This window comes from Marmota monax, unplaced genomic scaffold (assembly GCF_021218885.2).
Source record: "Marmota monax isolate L192 unplaced genomic scaffold, Marmota_monax_Labrador192_F-V1.1 WCK01_AAM20220418_F8-fsc00077, whole genome shotgun sequence".
NCBI classification, from domain to species: domain Eukaryota; kingdom Metazoa; phylum Chordata; class Mammalia; order Rodentia; family Sciuridae; genus Marmota; species Marmota monax.
The window spans coordinates 6,307,843-6,329,428 of record NW_026694610.1 but is presented as its reverse complement, the minus strand read 5'-3'; the positions used below and the strand labels follow the sequence as shown (position 1 = coordinate 6,329,428).

Here is a 21,586-nt window from a genome sequence, read left to right as displayed (position 1 = left end):
GGTTATTTGGAAGAGAAGTAAATTTTTTAGGGAATTTGTGTTAAGTACATGGCTGCTTAAGTAAGTATTTATCAACTATATAACACTTAATTTTAAGAAATATAAAAATACCTTCCCCTTTCCCCATACTGAGAATAGCTGTATAACTGCATTAACTGCATTTCTACATGTTCTATATATTCCTACCAATATGACTAGATAAAATCTTATTTTATAAAATTTGAATTAACAACATATATTTTTTAAATTTTCCAAATAAAAAGCTATATTAAGACACTGCATCAATCATTTTATTTTTTTTAAACTACAGTTGCCTCCTAGAAATTTTGAAATCTCTCACCCCTGGCCTCTTGCCGGCCAAACCTGAGAACTACTGCTCTAGAAGAGGTGATTTCCAAATATGAATAGACAGTCAATTTGAAAAAAAAAAAAAAGATTTTTAGTGCTTTGGTAGAGTAATGATACAAGTAATGAATAGGCTTTTCCCCTAGATGCAATCTTACTATCTTGAATTATGCCCCCAGCCAGTTACAGTTAGATAAGACCTTAAACTGGGTCTAGTTCCTATCAGCTGTTTTGCAAGCAAAGGGAAGAGTGAGATAGAAAAGAAACAAACATTTGAGAAAATTCTTAAAATCTCAATACACTGGTTGCTCTGTGATTTGGCTTTTGGCAAACTGGCCTGCAATGAATAATCCCTGGTTTAAATTATCAAACTTAATTTTTATAAATTTGCATAAAGCAACTGAAACAGCTATTTTCAAAATGGGTAAGTTGAGCAACTACAGAAAAATTATGAAGACTAATAAAACTTTTAAAACATTAAAAGATATTGATATTAATAAATAAATGAGAATGAGAGGACCATGAAATACTTGGAATATCTAAAAGGCTACTCATTCTCAAAGAAGCTAAGAAACATGCAAATAATATCAGTGGCATTACATTTTGCTTCTCAGATGGACAAAATTATAAATACTACTAATACCCAGCTTTGGCAGGTGATACAAAAAGCATGCTTTTTATAAAAACTATTAGTCAGAATTGCAAATTTGTATGTTCTTTCTGGAGAAAATCTGGCCAGCTTTCCAAATTTAAAATGTGCATACTATCTTAACAAGTAATCTCACTTCTAGAATCCTACCTTAGGGAAACACACAAATGCAAAAAGATAGATGCACAGACTACACCTGAAGCATTTGTATGCAATGGAGAAAAAGAGAGAGCTACAAAACATTCATCATTAGAGGAATCATTAAATAAAGTAATGCCATCTGTAATATGAAATGCTATGTGGGTATTAAGGAATGAGGCAAGGATTTATACAGAAAATGTCTATATTTTGAGTTAAAAGGCAATGTCAAGTATTTGAGTTAAAAAGGCAAACTGTGTAACATGTTTAGAGTTACTCCACTTTAAAAAAAAAAAAGGTACATTAAAATAAGTCAAACCACCAAAGCACCTCTGCATTTTCATGTGTGTAGAAGGGAGTGGTAACTTTTTTACTTTATATTTTTTGCTTCTGTACACACACACACATATACACACACACACCACACACATGTACACAAAACTGGCTAAGGATAAAAGACAGAAGCAATTTGATTCTGTGAAGAAAGAACAGGACTTTTCAATAAATGGCACTGGGCCAACTGGATGTCTATATTAAAAACAGTGAGCTCTGACCTACATCTTTTACCAATCATAAAAACAAATTCAAGATAGATTAGATCTAAAAGTGAAAATGGGAGTAGCCTGATGAAATCAGGATAGGCAAAAATTTCATAAACAAGATACAAAAGATAATAAAGAAAGATTACACTAAAGAATTTCTGTTCATCAAAAATCACCATTAAGGGCTGGAGTTGTGGCTCAGTGATACAGCGCTTGCCTAGCACGTGCCAGGCACTGGATTGATCCTAAGCACCACATAAAAATAAGTAAATAAAATAAAGGTATCATGTCCAACTACAACTAAAATATATATATATAAATCAGCATTAAGATAATCAAAAAACAATCTACAAAGAAGATACTGGATATATATATCTATATATACACACACACACACAGAACTTATATATATAGTATATATTTTTAATCTCTACCAATCAATGAGAAAAAGGTAAATATTGTCCAATAGAAAAATGAGCAAAAGACTTGAAAAGGCACTTTAAAAAGACAATATCTAATAGTCAACATAGTCAATCTAAATAGTCAATAATCTGTCTAATCTATAGACAATCTAAACAGTCAACAGTCTAAATACATACATAAAATGGTGTATCAATTCATTAGTCATCAAAGGCAAAAATAAAACCATAATGTTAAACATACCACAATAAATTCCAATTAAATATATAATTATAATGCACTAATTAAAATAATAAAAAATCATAATGTGATATTTCTGAATACCCATTGGAACAGCTAATCTGAAAAAGAAAGGGCTGGTGATGCAGCTCTGTGGTAAAGTGTGTGTTTAGCACACATGAGACCCTGTGTTGATCCCCAGCAAAAGAAAGGAGAAAGAGAGTAAGAGAGAAAACAAGAAAGAAGGATGCCCGGTATTGGAGAAAATGTGAAACAACACGAATTTTCATATACTGCTAGTAGGAAGGTAAATGCTACAATCATTTTTGAAAACTGTTCAAAAGTAATTATAAAGCTTAATATGAGAACTACAGTGTCCATTTCTAGGCATATATGTTATAGAAAAACATATATACATAATCTCACAAAAAGACATGTACAGGTATTTAGTGAATGTTCATATGCTATTTATAAATATAAATATAAAAGAATGTGTGTGTACTTATATATATACACACACAAATACAAAATCTGAAAAGACCCAAATATTCATTCATCATAAATAGGCTTATTTTAATTTAGTCATACCATATAAAACTATACATCAACGAGAATAAGCCAACAACAGACAGCTCTAAAACACATTAAACACTAAATGGAAACAAAGCCAGCCGGACACAGTGCCACACACATGTAATTCCAGTGACCTGGGAGGCTCAGGGAGGACGACTGCAAATTTGAAGCCAGCCTCAACAACTTAGTTAACCCCTAAGCAACTCAGTGAGACCCTGTTTCAAAATGAAAAACAAGAAGAACTGGAGCTGAGGATGTCGCTCAATGGCAAAATATCCCTAGGTTCAATCCTCACTACCAAAAAAAAAAAAAAAAAAGAGAATATATAATTCTAGTTTTTTATAATTAAAAAAAAAAACTGGTTAAACTAAACAGTGTTTCAAGACAGAATAGTGTTTTCCACTGAGTCTGGGCAGCAACTGGATTCAGAGAGGGTTCCTGGATGCTGGTTCTTGATCTGGGTACAAAATACATGGTCATATTCACTTTGAAAAATCACTAAGGCCTATATTTGCGTGAATTTTTCAGTATTTTTGTTTTAGTTCTATCAAAGGTTCTCTTTAAGAGAGAGAGAGAGAGAGAGAGAGAGAGATGATACCAAAGAATATCTGAAAAGCACATTCATCAGTAACCAAAACACTAATATTTAAATAAGGCACTATTATGAATGATAGTATACAAGTATATACAGTCCCTGCTACCTGCCAAGAATTATGTCAGCATTGGTAAAACAAGAAATAGACAAGGTTCACTCTTCTGCTTCACAGAGCTCACTGCTGAAATTTTTAGGAGAAGAAAGGAATGAGGAAAGAAGGACGAATGGGCCTAAAATGTTAAAAAGAGTAATAACACATTTTTCATGGCAGCATAAACTAATGTGATTCGTTTGACAAGAAACTTGGCACTAGCATAATCTTTAAAAACATCCATCTGCTCAATGAATTATTAAAAAATAAAATGCAAATCATATACTAGTATGATGACAACCATGTGAAAATTTTACACATAGAAAAAAAAATTTATGTGATTTGTGTGTGTGTGTGGGGGGAGATTGTTTTGTATTTTTCCAGTACTATGAATAGACTCTAGGGCCTTGCACACACTAAGGAAGTGGCCTACTACTGAGCTACATCCCTAACTTTAATGCACTCTTTTAAAAAATGTTTTGATTGTTGGGCATGTTTACAGGCACATGCCTTTAATCCTGGCAACTTAGGAGGCCAATGCAGGAAGATTCTAAGTTCAAGAGCAGCCTCAGAAAAAGTTGGCAAAACCCTCAGCAACTTAGCAAGACACTGTCTCAAAATAAAATTAAAATGGGCTGGGGATGTAGCTAAGTGGTACAGTATCCCCAGAATCATACACACAGAGAGATGCGCCACACAGGATGCTTAACAAAGTCGTTTCATTTTTTTGCAGTGTTGGGTTGAACTCAGGGCCTCACATGCAGTAGGCAAGAGCTCTACCACAATTATATCCCCAGCCCTAATGAAATGATATCATGAAAAACAAATCTACCATAATTTGCCATCCAATATCAAATGCATTTTATACATTAGGTATTTTTCCCTATCCTTCAGGGTTTTTTAAAACATTTATTTTCAAAGGGAAATCTAATAAAACAGTAAATCCTGTTTAAAAATAAATCAATAGACTTTTTCCTTATGACAGCCTAAATATTATCCCTACATAGTTATGAGAAACATTTTGTGAGTTGAAATCCCATAAAGTAAATACCTGACACAAGATTTTTCTGTAAGATCATTTTAAAACTGCCCACTTTTTCTTAGAGATTTGTTTGGTCATAAAATGCCTTAGAGGCATAGAGATACAAAAAGGAAAGGCTTTTCAACAAACTCCTCTAACACCCTTTCTAATAAGTTTATTGCTAAAACTCCATTATGAAATCAAAGACATATTCACTTGAAAAGAAAAAAGGACATCTTGATGAAATGAAACCAGATATAAAAAGGAGAAAAGCTTCTGAGTGCATTTTCTAAGCAAAACAAACATTACCAAAAAGATTAAAATAAAAAGAAGTCACTGTGCGTGACTGAACTGAGCAAAGAGCGCCCTCTCCTCTAACTCTTGAAGGAAGTCTAAACTAGACTGAGCAGACAAAATACAAAACCAACCAAGGGAAACCAAAGGTAAGAGGAAAAAAGAGCCTAGAAGAAAAACAAAGTCAAGAGTCCAGTCAGCACTGCCACAGGCCATCTGGACTGTTCTTTGGAGGCTGGCTTTGGAATCAGAAGCTGCAATGGGGACAGGTATCAGAAGCTGCAATGGGGACAGATGGAGGGGTTCTGGCACTGAAGCAAAGCTGGCCTGTGAATGAATCACGAAGTCTGCACTCGTGAAGACTGTATGACAGGCTCCAAGGAGATTTCTGAAGCATGAGGAGTGCCAGAACTCCTGCTACCAGGAGGACCAGAGGCATGAGGACGAAAGCATGACTGAAGACTGAAGTCCAAAACTGCTATTGTGGAGAATTGGGCAGATGAAGAAAAACTCCCCAGTCAAGACTGCAGAACACAGATCTACAGCAGTCACTGTATTTTTTTTTCTCTAGTATCACTGAGTGGTCCACATGCAGAAGAAAAGGCAAGTGGCTGGCTTGATGATACTTACGTGGACATGGTGGTAGAACAATGGCTGAGTGAAAGAGGACAGATCAAGGAGCACAGGACTTGGTCAAGAAAGCACAGAACGGGGGCTGTGCACAAGGAAGGGAAGAGTCAAGCAGAAGTTAAGGAACAAAGGCATGACAGGCCAGAAGTACACAACATCACAGCAAGTGAGACACTGGCATCAGATTCCAGGGATACATTCACATGGACATGGCCCAGACCAAGTTTTCACCTGGGGAAGAGGTGGCTGAGTTGTGACAATCATCACCATAAAAAGAGTCAAAAAACAATACGTGGCTGGGCGTGGTGGCACATGCCTATAATCCCAGCAGTTCAGGAGGCTGAGGCAGGAGGATCGCAAGTTCAAAGGCAGTATCAGCAACTTAAGAGAGACCCTAAGCAACTTAGCAAAACCCTGTCTCAAAAATAACAATTTTTTTAAAAAGTTGGGGGGAGTGGGCTGGGGATGTGGCTCAGTGATTAATCACCCCTGAGTTTACTGGATTAGTAAAAGGATTTTGCTATGAGCAGAAAACTGTAAGCAGTTTTCACTCATTTGACAAAGCAGGTCATTGACTAGGAAATCATAGAGAAAAGAGTGGGAACAGAGTGGCAGGAACCTCAAAGGAAAAGGTTTTGTGAACAAGAAAGTATCTAAAAGATTTCATTAAAAATCAAAGCATTTTTAAAATACTAAATATACTGCCAATATCTTACAGCTGGATTTCTTTAAAAATTATTTTAACTCATATATTTACTTATATATTTTAGTTTAGTGGGAGAATTACCACTTTTTTTAAACATAAAATACTTAAAATTGTGTTAAAAATAGGGGAAAAAAAACACCTATAATTCTACCACCTTAGCAAAACTAGTATTGCAGTCATTTTAGAAGTTAACGTCATATTGTATATAAAATTGTATACTAATTTTTTTTCCAATTAGCTACACGCATTTTTGAAGCCACACGCATTTTCTGTTAATTTTAACACTTGCATGATATTTTATCAAGTAGATTTTCAAAATTTACAAATCAGTTCTTCCATTGCTCATCTAATTCGGGGCTGCAATAAATTATGCATGAGTGTAAATCAGCATGTAAAATTTTACAATTCATGTACAACCTGAAAAGTAGATACATGAATAGTGTCCAAGGTGGGAAAGTTCCCCTAAAGATTAAAAGGAGAATGGTAGGCTTAATTTCATATGCACTATTTCACCAAGTCACTGACAAGTCAAATGATTTTACCTGGAAGAAATCTTACAAAACGTGGCATGAAATGAAATCTTGGGCAGCAGGGAGGACTGTCTTCAAACAAAGGACCTAAAGCAAACAAGTGGCAAGGAAAGAGAAAAGAAATCAAACAATTTAGAAAGCAAACACTACACCCTAATTCCTAAGAATTTTTTTGGTTTATGGCAACCAAAAAACACCACCAGAAGTGGGGACATAACACTCCTACTCCCCCAACTCTTCAATAGCTTAATCAATCATCTGGAACTGCCACAGCAACCAGTAAGAATCACAAGGAGCAGGATATGGAAAGTCAAGGGGACAAATGAGAGCTCTGGAGAGCAAATATGTAAAGTTAATTTTGAAATTCAAAAATTCAAGTTTTTCTTATAACTCAACTAGAGCATAATATAATAAATTTGCATGTCATTTTCTTCTCATTTTAATTAATACACTAAAAAATTGAAATGCTATTGGTTTGAGAAGCCATTCATCAATACATGTGGTTTAAAAAGCCTTTCAAATTCAATTCATTCATTTGAAAACTGGTTTGAAAAACTATTAATGAATACACTGCTTTAAATAAGTAAATACTTAGTATAATACAGACATTTTCAAAAGAGTAAACTACTATCATCAAGTTTTTTAATCGATTAGATCACTCTGCTTTCTGTGTGTGTGTTAATAACTGAAGTTCTCTGTTACAGTGTCATCATAGAAGTTGATAAGAGCACAGTTCAGTAGATTTAAAATATTAACTCATGAGATTTTCCCTAATGCACATAAATCAAGGTAGTTACTCATAATAATTGGTACCAACTTCTTGGCTAATAACATGCCCCATCAAATTACTAAGAAGTAAAGTCTAGAAAAACTTAGTCATATCAAGTGATAGCAAGTGTTCCTATGAATAATACACTTTTCTATGGGTATTTCAAAAATAAGAATTTCAACTATCTGCCCCCAATTTACAAGCATTTTTCACATATAATGTTCTTCTATAAGCATTACTTTTTTCTTTAAATTCTGTAATTACCTTTGAGATTCCAGTCATATAATTCCAAAATATCTCTGAATAGAAAAAGTGAAAAGAGTTCCAGCCCTTTCACACAAAAATTCTGAAAAATAAACCAAAGTCAAATCATGACAGATTTGTAAATATATAATAACTAAAGATTCAACATTTTCTAGCCAAGGATCTTAGAAAAGTGTCTGTTGAAACTATACTTAAAAACAATTTCCTAAAATATTGGGCCTCTGTCTTACAACAGCTCATGGTTTCAGATAGAAGTGAAGGAGACAATAATGACATTAGGATTTCTACAAAAATGTCAACCCAGCCTTACAGTACAGAAATAAAATGATACAAAATTTAAAGTCAAATCTCATATCACAGTTTTCAAATCCAATTATAAAACATATCAGAACCTCCTGGGGATGTTTTATTAACTCAAATTACACACATATCTTCAGGCACTGATTGACTTGTTCATCACGGAGCCTCTCCACTCCATCCAACACAATCAGAATCACTGTTACCATGCTACCCAAAAGCAGTAGTCCTGTTCCAAAAAACTTCAAACTCTTAGCAAAAACAAATTAAAAGCTAAGAAAAACTACAAAACTTTGTTATCCCAGTGACACTCAGAAGGCTGAGGCAGGAAGATCTCAAGTTCAAGGCTTGCCTAGGCAACTTAGTGAGGACTCTGTCTCAAAGTAAAATTAAAAATGACTGGGGATGTAGCTCGGTGGTAAACCACTTGCCTAGCATATGCAAGGCCTGAGTTCAACCTCAAATACTACTGAAAAAAAAAAAAAAAATCACAAAACTTTGTACCAAAATTTCTCCTGTAAACAAGCTAAACAGATGATATATTTGCAAGTAAGACTTGTTTACTAATTCTTTCTACTACTTTACTTGCTCAGGATTCATAAATCACCCCGCATGAGATCATACTAGAAGTCATAAACTTTTACAACAGCAAATGAAGGCTTATGACCTTAAGATATAAAAGGAAGCAAAAAGGCTTTTTACACTGGAAAATGAAGGGACATGCCCTTCTCTTTAATTCTTTTCAAGTAGCAGGCAGAATGAACAGGACTTTCCCAGAATAAAATAGGTGCTAACTAAACATGCATGTCATGCCCATTAATTTCCCGTTGGAGGTCCCTGCCCATGACAGAGCTCCATTGTTAAACAAGTTTTAAGAAGAGCCAGGGGCTCTGGAAATCGACCCTAGCTCCAAAACAACGTTAAGTGCACAGGCTTGTTAGCTGTCTAGTTGTTATTTCTTAGTGTGATTTGTTGACACCACTAAATTCAAGATCAGGCAATGAATCATTCTGTGATTCGCATTAATCTTGCTTTGGAATTTTAAATTTCTTGCATATATTTAGATAAATCTGCTGCTGAGCATCCGCAATGAAAAACAATTAGGAAAGATATGTAAATATATGGAAAGAAAAATGAGCTAAGCATTGATCTTGTCATTGGAGATAATGAATAAGATTATTCTAACAGCTATCAGATTCAGTTTCACTATTCCAATTTCCTCTCTGATAATGGCCAGTAACCAAAATCTGTCCCCTACACAAAATAAACTAGAAACAGATGCAAAGTCACTACCAGCAGATGCGACACAAGCAGAAGCAGGTTCAAAAAAAGGTCAGTGAGTTTAAAAATGACCCAAATTTTAACCTTGATATCAGAGCTACATTTCGGTGACCATTTTGACAGTGATCATGGTATTTTAAGGACCTCCTCTGGCAAAAAGCCAGAGCTGACCAAGGCCAATTTTTTTTTTTTTTCCAAGTGTGGAATAAACAAAAGAACTACAACAAACTGTTAAACAAGCTTTTCACTTACCTCAGGCATCATCTCTTCAATGAAATGAATCGTATAGTCTATGTTGAATCTAATTACTTTACACAGTGGAATCTGCAATGAGAAGAGAGACTCAGTTCCCCAATACTTCCCGGCAGGATAATATGGCACAGAATGTGTCTGCTACCTGACCCAGAGGCCATCAAACAAATAAGAAGGTTTCACTCTCATTTTCGCTACTAACACGCACATGAAGTTTGTCCACAACTATTGGATTTTAATGTCAAGAACCCAGCTGGCCAGGCATCTGTAGGAAACCTGCATGATGTTGGTGTTTAATTAATAGTATGAGCAGCACCAACAGTAGCAGAAATTGACAAGAACCCATTAAAACCAAACATATCACCTCTAAAGAATTAATAAAACCACAATCATAAACTTGATCCCCTCAGGTTTTTAAAAAATCTTTCAGAATCTTCAGTTCTTCATGAGATTAAGTATGGCCGACTGATGACTTATTAGTTAAGGATTCATAGCTCATTGAAGAGCATACAATTCATGCTGCCTATCTGGCTCTTGAGCAAAAACAGCAAGTATAGAATAAAAATAATAATGGCTAGAATTTATTGGGCCAGGCACCATTCTTATGTTTTGTAATATGGACTCATATAACCATCAGAGCATCCCCAGATAGGTCTGATTATTATTCCCATCGTACAACAGAGGAAACTAAGGCAGAGAGTCATGATATCCTGCCTAAGACACCAGATACTGGTAAATTAGGACTTCTTGCACTAGACTGCAGCCGTTAGCCAGAGTACACACCTCTCATTACTTGTTCTAATATTTAGTGTATATGCGAAAATAAAGGAAGACTCAGTATGAAATAAATCCATTTGTCTTATTCTACCAATGTACCAACAGACACAAGCCTAGCACCCAGACATAACAGCTTTCTGTAAAGATATTTTTGAATGAATGAAAAGAATGACAAAAGGAGGAAAAGAAGTTAATGCAGTGGCTTGGCTGGCTAGCTGGGGAAAATAATAGACCCAGAGGCCCTAGAGAGGTGTTAAGTGGGTTTTTCTGACTACTCAATCTATGCATAAGACTATGGAACCGCTTATATAAACCATAGCAATCAAAAAGAAACAAATTTTAATTGTACCAGCAAAACAGATGGTAAGAAAAATAGCCTTATATCGCCACCTACTGGAAATCTCAGAAATCAAGTTTTACTTCTTAGGTGTTCTTTTTCTTTTTAGATAGTGATTGTGTGAAATTCATAATTAACTTGAATAAGAGATTCATTTTCAACCTCCTGGTGATACTGAATCCTCAACTAATCAAAGCAACATGCTAAGGCCACTACTATTTTTTAAGTTCTACTTTATTCCTCCAATTGTATAAAAATATTTCATAATTACAAATTTTTACATGATTTAACGTAGTTGTTCGCAAACAATACATAACTATTGTTTGTAAACAACTATGCCAGGCTTATAATTATAATTTAAGGCAGGCCACAGTTCCTGCCCTAAAAGGTAAGGATCCAAAAGAGAAAGAAAGGCACATGAACAAATATAATATAATATGATAAAAATGTAACTTACAGCTGCAATTATAAAAAGCAAGCAAAAGAAAAAAAAATACAAAAGAACCAATAAGGTTATGTTTTCAAAAATAAGGAGGAAATTCCTGGGCCATCCAGAAAAATAAAGTTGAGGCAGCATGACAATTTAGCTTCTAGCAAGACAGAAAAAAGGAACCTGATGGAAGAAGTCACTTCGTCATTTGAGAATAAAGTGCACAGAGAAAAGTCAGGTAATTCTTGAAAAAAGATTAACTTCATTATGTTGCCCACAAATCATATTAAGGCCAAGGCTTGTGGCTATGTGGCACAAGAAATCACTCAAGTACTTTCAAGTACAGTCAAGTAAAAGACTATCATACTTTACATTTCATATGGGCCACTATGGAAACTGTGGAAATGGCTCAGAGGGAACAAAGACCAGAGGACCAGACTGGAATCCAAAGCAACAAGCCAGAGCTAAATGAAGGAAATACTGAAAAGGAGGGGAACATTTTTAAACATATTAGAAGATGTTACTGATCCACACAACAACATGGGAGTGAGAGAGAAGAAAGAACAGAGGACAACTTCTAGGTTTTTGACTTAAGAGCGAACAGGTAGGTCACAATAGCATTAATACAAAGGCAGATATTCAAGAAAATGTCTCCTGAGCACATCAAACTCAGTGTGCAGGGAGGATGAAGAGTTCCCTTTCAGGAAGGCTGAGGGACCTAAGGAACATCACAAGGGCATCCAATAGGCCATCTGAAACTCAAATAAGGAACAGAGCTATCCACCACAGCTGGAAGCACAAAGTCCCTGGGGGTCAGAGTATGTATGGAAGAAAGAACTGTGGGTGGAATTGCTAAGCAAGAAAGTCAGCTGCAGAGAAAAGAGCAAGCACTCCTACACAAAAGACAGAGCAAAAAAGTGCCAACTTCACTCCTTCCTATCATGTGCAAAAGCACTCAGCAGATAACATGTGCAAACATAGTCCTCTCCTCATGGAATTTCACCTCAAATCACTTCTGAAGATTTTGTTTAAAAAACTCTTTCTTTTACACATTTGATTTTCTTTTGAGCCTCTATCCATACCACCAAAGCCCTCCTGAGACACACAAACTTGGAGAAGTGGCATCTCCTTATCTACCCTAATCTCCCAAGACAGCTGGTCATTTTACTACACATTAGTCATCGGAAAAACTGTTACTGGCAAGATCACCAAAACAGCTCCCAACCTATGCCCTCCAATCACATACATTCCTACTAGCACTTCTTAAAATAGGCTGAACTTAAAAGTGAAGAATATCATATGTTGAATGATACTAACTCCTAACTCATCCTGGGAAGAAAACACCCTCCCTAAACCCCTACATTCTAATACTACTACTTCCATACAATGAATGACCAAATCTAGGGGTCAGTGAGGTCACTAGAAATGGAAAACCAACTAAGGTGGGAGGGAAATGATCAAGAAGTTTTCCTGTTCTTCTGCAAATGGAAGAATCTTCTGTACAGTAAAGTTATAAAAACTTATGTATTATATTATATAACGATACTTATTGTTAAAGCCCTTAATGCCATCAGGTATTCTAAGTAATGGTAAATGTATTACATAAAAGGATAAAATTTTCCCAGATGCTATATGCTTAGCCATTAAGGCTTGGAGACCTTAAGAGAACTTGTCAGAACCAGCTTTGGTGGAGACTCTATAGTTACTACTACAGGCATGCCCTTCTTGCTGATGTGCTTTCTCTATACGAAAATGAATCAGATCAGTAAAATGATTTAAAAATTCTTTTTCTTCGGAGACTATTTCAAATCCAAAAGGCCTTTAATGGCTCTAATTCCCACAGACTATAGAACACTCAGTTTAAAACTCAAACTTATTTTATCATCTCCAGCATAAATGATGGGGCGCCTCACTACACAGTTCTCAAGTTTTAAGACATTCATATATAATATATGCTGAGGTTTTACCTTTTATTTTATAACAATAGCAACAACAGGGATTAATTTAGCATTAATTAAGTGTCAAACCTTGTGCTGAGAGACTTTTAAAAAGTTATGTTTTTGATGTGAACCTACTAAAACAGACCTAAAAAACAAACTATTTTTAATACAGTATGTTGGATTCTAACTAAAATCCCAAGAATAGCCACATTAATAAAGCTCAAAGAATCACTCGACCAAGGTCAAAAATAAAAGAATTACAAGATTCAAACCCAGCTGTCTGACATCTTTTCTAAAACAAGAGGTGCCAATATTTATTATGTATCAAACACCCCGGTGAACACTTTCTATGTGTCATCTTGCTTTATTTTTCACAAAATCTGAAGAGACTGCTATAACTAATGCCCCTATCTTCCAGATGAGAAAACAAAGGCTTATAAAGACTGCAGTAATCAAATCACATGGCTAGTAGGTAGAATTCACTAACATTTAAACCCTGGTCTCTCTGAAGCCACACTGCTTTTCTTCTTCAAGGTTACCCTAAAAGTCAAAATGAGCTCTATATCATCTTTAAAGAATTAAGAAAAAAAGATGATAGATTATTTTCTTTTAAAAAAAAATATTTGTTATGTTTTTTTTAGTTGTAGTTGGGCACAATACCTTTATTTTATTTATTTATTTTTATGTTGTGCTGAGGATCAAACCCAGGGCCTTGCACTTGCTAGGCAAGCACTCTACCACTGAGATCTGAGATATGACCCCAGCCAGATAGATTGTTTTCATGCTAACTAAATTATTTGCATTTGTAAGCTCCGGTGGCATTACATGAAAAGGCATTACATGAGGGGTCGAGTGGGCTTAATGACTTCCAAAACCTTTTATATCTCTGAGGTTGCAGGCTTTAGTATAAGGAAGGTTTGAGTGCCTAGAACAGACACACAAAGCATGGGAATCACTAAAATTCAAAAACTGCCCAGTACCATAAAGGCTGTGTAAGAATGGTCCCTTTTCTATATTGGTGAACAGATGGTCCACCGGGAGGTAGATGTAATGTGGAACATCACATGCTTTTACATTTTACATTTAGAGTATAAACATTATCAAAGAAAATTCTCTAGGATAAAATATACTACGGAATAAAAAATTAGGAAAACAATTCGTTTTAAATCACTACTTCGAATTACATCTACCTATGAAGTGAAAAAGAAGCCAAGGTAAGGCCAAGTTTGGGGTCTTAGCCTTCGATGGAAAAGAATCCCATGTCTTAAATAAACAGTACTAAAATAACTTTCTAACCATAGATATCATTTCATGAAACCAAGCCAGAAAGGATTAAAGAGCACTCTATTTTGATGTAGCCACACCATAATTATAATCCAGTAAGTTCTACCAGAGCCAGAGCTAGGGAAAGCACACGGCTGTGCCTCCTCTCCTGCACAGCTGCCTCCTGATTTACTCTACACCCAATTGGAATATGGAGTAATACACGAGGCAATTCCAAGATTGACAGCTTTGAAACAGAGACTCTGGACTCACAGATACTCATAGTTGAACTGATTACCAGCAAAATATTCATAATATCTGTGTAAATATCCTAAAGACTCTTACAAAAGACATATTCCCGAGGTTTGAAAGCAAAAAACTGTATGAAGTTAATCAGGCTCCAGCTAACAAGCTGTTTCTCTTTCCTTCACCCAGAGACATAATAGTTTCTCCTCAAAACTTTCCAACTTTCTGTTGAAGGACAACCAACCCAAAATAGTTTTAACACATTATTCCACAGTTTATCTTCCTTTTTCAATCTTTCACACTCTCAAAATGTTATTTTCTCAAAATGACACATGTTTACCTACACCATTTAATGTGGATCCAATGTGTGACTCATTAGCACAGATGTCACACTTCTACCTGACACTCTGCTGCAGATTTCCTGCAGCTCATGCAGCAGGATGCACAGTAAATGTTACTTAGGAGTCAGAAGAAGGGAAATCTACTCTGACTTTTGAAAAAAAAAAAATATGAAGGAAAGACAAGGAAAAAAGAAGGAGGTGGAGAAAAGAGAAAGGGAGTAGAACAGCACATACTTACATTGGTCAGAGGGGCATGCGCAAACATAGAAAATCCTTCAAAGATATACTCATGATCATCATATTCTATAACAGTTGGCCTGTCAGTCTAAAAGTAAACAGAAACACAAAACGCAGTTTAAACAAACCACAATTTGCATGTGCAGATATCCATCAGGATACAGAGTAATCAAGAGCAAAAATGAAGATAACTTTGTGCATGCCTATCATTTTTCCAAACTTTATACAAAAGTTAATTTTAAATGGAATTCGCTGGGTGGTGGATTTCTCTGGCTTCAGTATTAAGTACAGTATTTATGTCCTGAGACAATGAAGCCAATTATCGGTGTCATAAAGAAAAGGTCGTGGCTCAGTGGTAAAGTGCTTGCCTAGCATGCTTGAGGCACTGGGTTCGATCCTCAACACCACATAAAAATAAAATAAAGATATTGTGTCCATCTATAACTAAAAAAAATTTTAGAAAAAGAAAAAAAAACAAGGGTTATATAGTGTTCTAGGAACTAGTTTCATTTAATCCCACAACACTCCTCTTACTGAACTATATTTCTGAACTAACAGAAGTTCTAATATGGAACAAGATAATTACACAGCTCACTCAAACATAAAAAACAAAAAGAGACTCGGCATCAATATGTAAAGACTAGAGCTGCCTAAAAGGCTCTTAAAGCCTTCAGGGTGCCAAAGTTCATAGCTCCATCCCAGCTTCTCCAAGGAGAGGCCAACCCACCAAACATGCAATATATCAATTCCCATACAATTTCAAAGACCTTAATTACCCAAAAACTGAATTAGTAAATGATACAAATTTTGATCTAACCATGAGACTTTCTTCCTTATGACATTCTTCTTCTTCTTCTTTTTTCATAGCAGGGATTGAACCTAGGAATGCTCAACACATCCCCAGCCCTTTTTATATTTTATGTAGAGACAGGGTCTTGCTAAGTTGCTTAGGGCCTACGTTACTAAGACTATCTTTGAACTTGCAATCTTCCTGCCTCAGCCTCCTAAGCTGCAGAGGTTACAGGCATGTGCCACCATGCTCAGCATATATTTAATCCTAAATGTTAAATATGGAGCAAATTATCAAGGTTGGTAATATAATAGACACATAAGAATGTGTTATAAGGTAGGCTATAAGTATCATTTGTTTAAAAATTATATATATATTAAGAACTTAAGAAGGATCAATCAAAGAATATCCAAATACACATTATTCGTTTTGCCAATATTCTGTTGCATTCTATTTGAGTAACTCAACAGTTTGGCAGTTCCTCAGAATATTAAACATAGAGTTATCATATGAACCAGAAATTTCAGTCGTAGGTCTACATCCAGAGGAAATCGAAACACATACAAACACTTGTACACAAATGTTTACATCCATAATAGCAAACAGTGGAGATGACCTGAATGTCCATCAACTGATGAATGGACAAATATAGTGTATCTATTTTATAAATACACACATAATGTAAGGGAATATCATTTGGCCACAAAAAGGAATTAAATAGGGGGCTGGGGCATAGCTCAGTGACAGAGTGCTTGCCTCATATGCATGAGGCCCTGGGTTTGATTCCCAACACCACAAAAAAAAAAAAAAAAGGGAATGTAGTACTGGCACATCTTGCAACATGGGCATTTTGTTGAAAATAATTAATTATGCTACATGAAAAAAGTCAGACACAAAAGACCACATGTTTACATAAAAAATATCAACACAGGCAACTCCACAGGCACAGAAAATATCCTCTCCACCTAATGCTGAGGATAAGAAAGAAATGACTACTAATGGGCACAAGGTTTCTTTTAGGATGGGGAAAATGATCTCAAGTTAAGATTGTGAAGATGATTTTTATTAAAAATCATGAATCATATACTTTAAATGGGTGAATTTTATGATGTATGACTATCAATGAAATTATTAAAATATGTAATTTTGAATATTCCAATTCTGAAATAGAAATCTCTTGATGAGAATAAATAAATTTCATTCTATGAGGCACTACAGTATAACAGAATAGTATATAAGTACCAGCACTGGAGCTCAATTCCTAGATTCAAATAACCACCTGCCACTTGATACCTGAGAAATCTCAAGCAAATTATTTAACCTCACCTATAAAACCCATGCCCCACGTGGATAATGGACATATACTTGAACAGGTATATTGTGAGAATTAAGTGAATACATGCTAAACACTTAGAATGGTGCCAAGAACATAGTACATGTTCAAAAATATTAGGTGCCATTATTATTATAATAAATATACAATAGATTTTCTTGTTTGGATCACAAGACAATAAATAAGCTATTCACTAATAGTTAAAAGATACGGAAATGTTTTCATTCTTCCCACACCACTGCTTCAACTAACAGCTCCATAATTCACTGGCCATTATGAATTTGGTTATTATGTAGCATCAATAATACAAATGAAAAAGTATACAGTAGTACAGTGGTGAGGAGCTGAAATAAACTTCCATTATGATAAAGGTCAATTTTATCAACATAAAAATATTTTTAAAAGAAAAGAACATTTAAGAACTGAATCAGTAACTTAGCATACTCACATTTTAATCTATTTACATACTAAATTATATACAATTTGATTTTATTAGGAACTTACTAAAAAGTTTGTAGGAGGGGAGACTGTGATCCGATAGTGGAAAAGTCTGCCAGCATTGTTGGTCATGGGGCGGCAGGGTTTGATAGCCTAAGAAAAAGAACAAAAATAGAGCTTACAAGTAAGTCAGAAAACATTCTTACTTAAAAATGAACTATATTTTCAGACTCACACTGTCAAAAGATGTTTTATGTGCATTCCCTCTCAGAAAGAACAGAATTCAATTTAATGCTAATGAGATGAATAAAATGATCAGGCCAACCAGTTTTCAACCCTTTTACCATGGACTAGTGATCGGAGATCCAGTGTCCAATAAAGCCACAAACTATGGGCTTCTGAGCCACCAAAATATGAGTTCAGTAAACAGGCAATTGTTGCCTATGGAGACACCTAAGGCAAAATGGCTAGACCCAAGTACACCTGGGGGTGCCTGCCACTGGCAAAGATCTGGTGCTCTTCAGTCCGGGTAGGTGGGAGAGTAGGTCAAGTCAGCGTCAAGGAGGGTCTGGAGGAACTCATGAGGCTTGCTGGAGATGAGGCAATTTGGGAGCCATCTTTGACATAAGTGCCAATAGATGTCACTTTACCCATAGTGCAAATAGCTGGACTGGGTCTCGTCCCATGGGCCATGAGCCTACAAAGGCCTGGGAGAGTGGTACACTGCAGGACAGGCTGCTATTGCTTTGAAAACTTTATTGGATGGTGTGTCTTGGTGTTTCCCAGGTGGTAAGGACCTGAGGAGCTTGATTAAATTCAGAGGCTGCACCACCAGAAAAGATGTTTGGCCAACTGTAAAGCACTTGCCCACAGTGGCCTGCTCAGGGCTCTCTCACAGGTATCCCTGTGCTATGGGGATGAAGGCTTCATAAACCCACTGGAGCATTGCCTAAATGCTTTAGTAGCTCTTCTTTCTTCACCTTTATGTCAGTCATTTTCAGCCCCTAACATAAGGGGATTCATGCTGGGGTGTGCCACTTGCCAGGCCACAGCCATTGCAGCAGAAACAGCACAAGTCTGTACAGAAACAGCACAAGTCTGCTCACCAGTTGTGCCACATCTGGTCATGCTTCATAAGTTTAACAGAGTTTTGCAGTAATGGGTCTTACAATCTTTGGAGAGAGTGGCCAAGCTGTTGTATTTCCATGAGTTGCAGACCACATCCTGTCAGGTACATACAGTACAGCCAGGCAGTGCCTTTCGCCCTGGGTGCCTGCATCAGTCTTTGAGCAGGCTTTGAACGTGTATCCACAAGGGGCAGGCCTCTTTGCAGACTGTGGTGTTTGGGTGAGTTCTTCCTCATCCATGCCAGATGTGGAGGTGGCAGCTGTTTTCTCAACTGTGTGCCCAGTGGTGACTGGTACTGTCTGTGGTGCAGCCAATGGTAGTCCAGCACACTTGGCACCATCACTCCCTAGCTCACAAGCTTCCTGGCTGGCCAGATGAAGTGATGAAAGTCTAAGGTAAGCCTGGACAACTTGGGTGTGCTGCTAGTGGGCCAGCAGTGCCTCATAGACATCATAGTGGGTGGGTAATACCCCATGAGAAGACAGGCTATCCCAGCAGGAGTCCAAAGAGGGACAGGAAAGGCGACGTGGAGTTTGCAGTGATATTTTGGTGATTCTAAGGACTTTGCTAAAGGCATTAGTTCCGGGATCCAACAGGAGATGTTCTTCTAATTCTGCTGGCAGACAACAACTGAGGAACTCTCCGAAGATCAGCTTTTCCTTAGACTTCTTGATATGCATCATGATGGCAAGACTTCAGAGCCAGCAGCTCCTCTTGCACAGTAGGGGCTGGAGACACATCACCCACTGGTCAGCTCTTCAAGCCAGAGATGCCCCCCCTGGCATCCAGACCATCCTTCCTCCAAAAACCAGAGTGGTCTTAAGAATAATTTTGGCAGATCTTTCCTGGTGGCAATTTCCACAACAGAGACACAAAGTGCATGGAGATGGCAGCAACAGGTCAAAAAACAAAATTAAAAAAATTAGACCCACTATGGAGCATTCCACAGGGCTTCATTGAATTTACCAATCTCTCTCTCTTTTATTTTTTTCTTCTAAAGACTATGTTGTCCAGGCTAGCCTTGACCTTGCAATCTTGCTGCCTCAGCCTCCTGAGGAGCTGGGATTTTACTCAATTTCTTGATCAAAGCTGGTTCCCATTTACTCTGTTGATCCTCCCATCAGTCGGGATATCATGACTCACTTGCTTACAAGAATATCATCCTCATCTCCAAAAAATCATATTCAGGACTCCCAGGTGATCCTGTTAACCATCTTCCCCAAGTTACTTCTCCCCTTCAGTTGAAATCACATCAAAGACAAAACTTAGGCAGCATCTAATACTCAGGCAGCTTATTCTGGTAATACTACTACAAGATGGATAGTGAGAGCAAGCCAGACAGTCAGGGAGATAGATGACCAACTGATCAGCAGGGTCTCTACCCTTTCTTGTACCTATATTCATCCTGGATCAGTTACCAAGTGGTTCCTTCAACTTAAGGAAGTTTAGGTTACTCATTTAAGCGATCGTTCTAAGCTTTATGAAAGCTGCATCTGTGCTGAGGGGGCCCTGTCTCCTGGAAATCCCTGAGTCAAGATTAGGAAGCCACAGACCAAGCTATATCATACTTCTGACATGCAGTACCAACCTGGTGAAACACCTGAGTGATATTGTTCCCCTTATAGCCACAATGTCTATTATTATATACTAGACAGGTATGCAGACCACAGGACTTAAGGATCTTTCTAGATATAAAATCCTAACATCATCTTCTTTTCACTTGTTAAACAACACAAAATCACCTTTGGCTAAACTTACAAATAAATTGTAAACAGCAGGAAAATTAATCTCAGAAATCAGAGCAGTGAGTTTTAATAGGAAATAAGAACAGTGAAAGGAATAAATTGCAAGGCAAAAATAAAAAAATTATAAGAGGTGGTGAAATAAAACATGCATGGCCCTTAACATGGAAAAAGGAAAACTGAAATGGAGGGGGGAAAAAAAAGCAACATTGGAATCAATGGGTATGCTGTGATAGATAGGGATGTGTCACCCAGCCTTTTCAGGGAAGAACTCACTGCTCAGCTCTGCAAAGTGTGAACACAGACAGCTTCCAGCTGTTGGGTCCTTCTGGATCTCTCCCCAGTGCAGAGTCTTGTCCCCCAGCATCAGGTACTGAGCTTGGAAGAGGTATAAGAGCTCTGCCATTTTAGCCCAATTCTACTGGGTAATATTCACTCCACAGATTACCCCCAGGTTGACTGGGGTTTTGTTGGGCCTTACTCATAGGTCAGCTAATCCTTCTGTCCAATCCTTACACCCTCTTCCTTTCATAGGGTTCATTATTCCTACAGATATCCTGCATTCCAAAACCATCTTAGCATCTGATTCTAGAGACCCCAATATGTTGTAGTTGGTACCAGGAGTGATCCAAGAAAGCAGGAACTTAAAAACTAAGATGACATTTTAGAGCTGACAAACAGATAGGACCAACTAACAAAGAGGACCCCATCACTGCAGTGGGTGGAGCACATAACCCCCTCACACACCAGGTAGCAGGCTCATTAAAACTTTCAGAGACTGAACCAGGAAGCTGAACCAGTGGAAGCAGGGGCAATAATGTATCAGGTGCTTATGATTATAGAATAGAAGTAGCTAGAAGGATAAGGGCTATTATCCTTGCAGAGTACATGGCAACCGCTAAGCACTATAGACATTATACCATGCTCCTCGATCCTTAGTCTGCCCAGAAATCATCTGAAGTCTTGCT

The 21,586-nt window shown here is 36.8% G+C and overlaps 1 protein-coding gene across 4 annotated transcripts in view; it reads right to left on the bottom strand.

The window, feature by feature from the left end:
* Positions 1-21,586, bottom strand: part of Drosha (drosha ribonuclease III) — a 118,132-nt gene that overhangs the window by 67,542 nt on the left and 29,004 nt on the right. For all 4 annotated transcript variants that reach the window (XM_046422296.2, XM_046422297.2, XM_046422299.2 and 1 more), the window contains 5 exons: positions 17,815-17,901; positions 15,189-15,275; positions 9,617-9,688; positions 7,787-7,868; positions 6,766-6,840 (listed from right to left, as the gene is read on the bottom strand). In XM_046422296.2, coding sequence (XP_046278252.1) covers positions 6,766-6,840; positions 7,787-7,868; positions 9,617-9,688; positions 15,189-15,275; positions 17,815-17,901 — 403 coding nt within the window. The remainder of the gene's footprint in view (positions 1-6,765; positions 6,841-7,786; positions 7,869-9,616; positions 9,689-15,188; positions 15,276-17,814; positions 17,902-21,586) is intronic.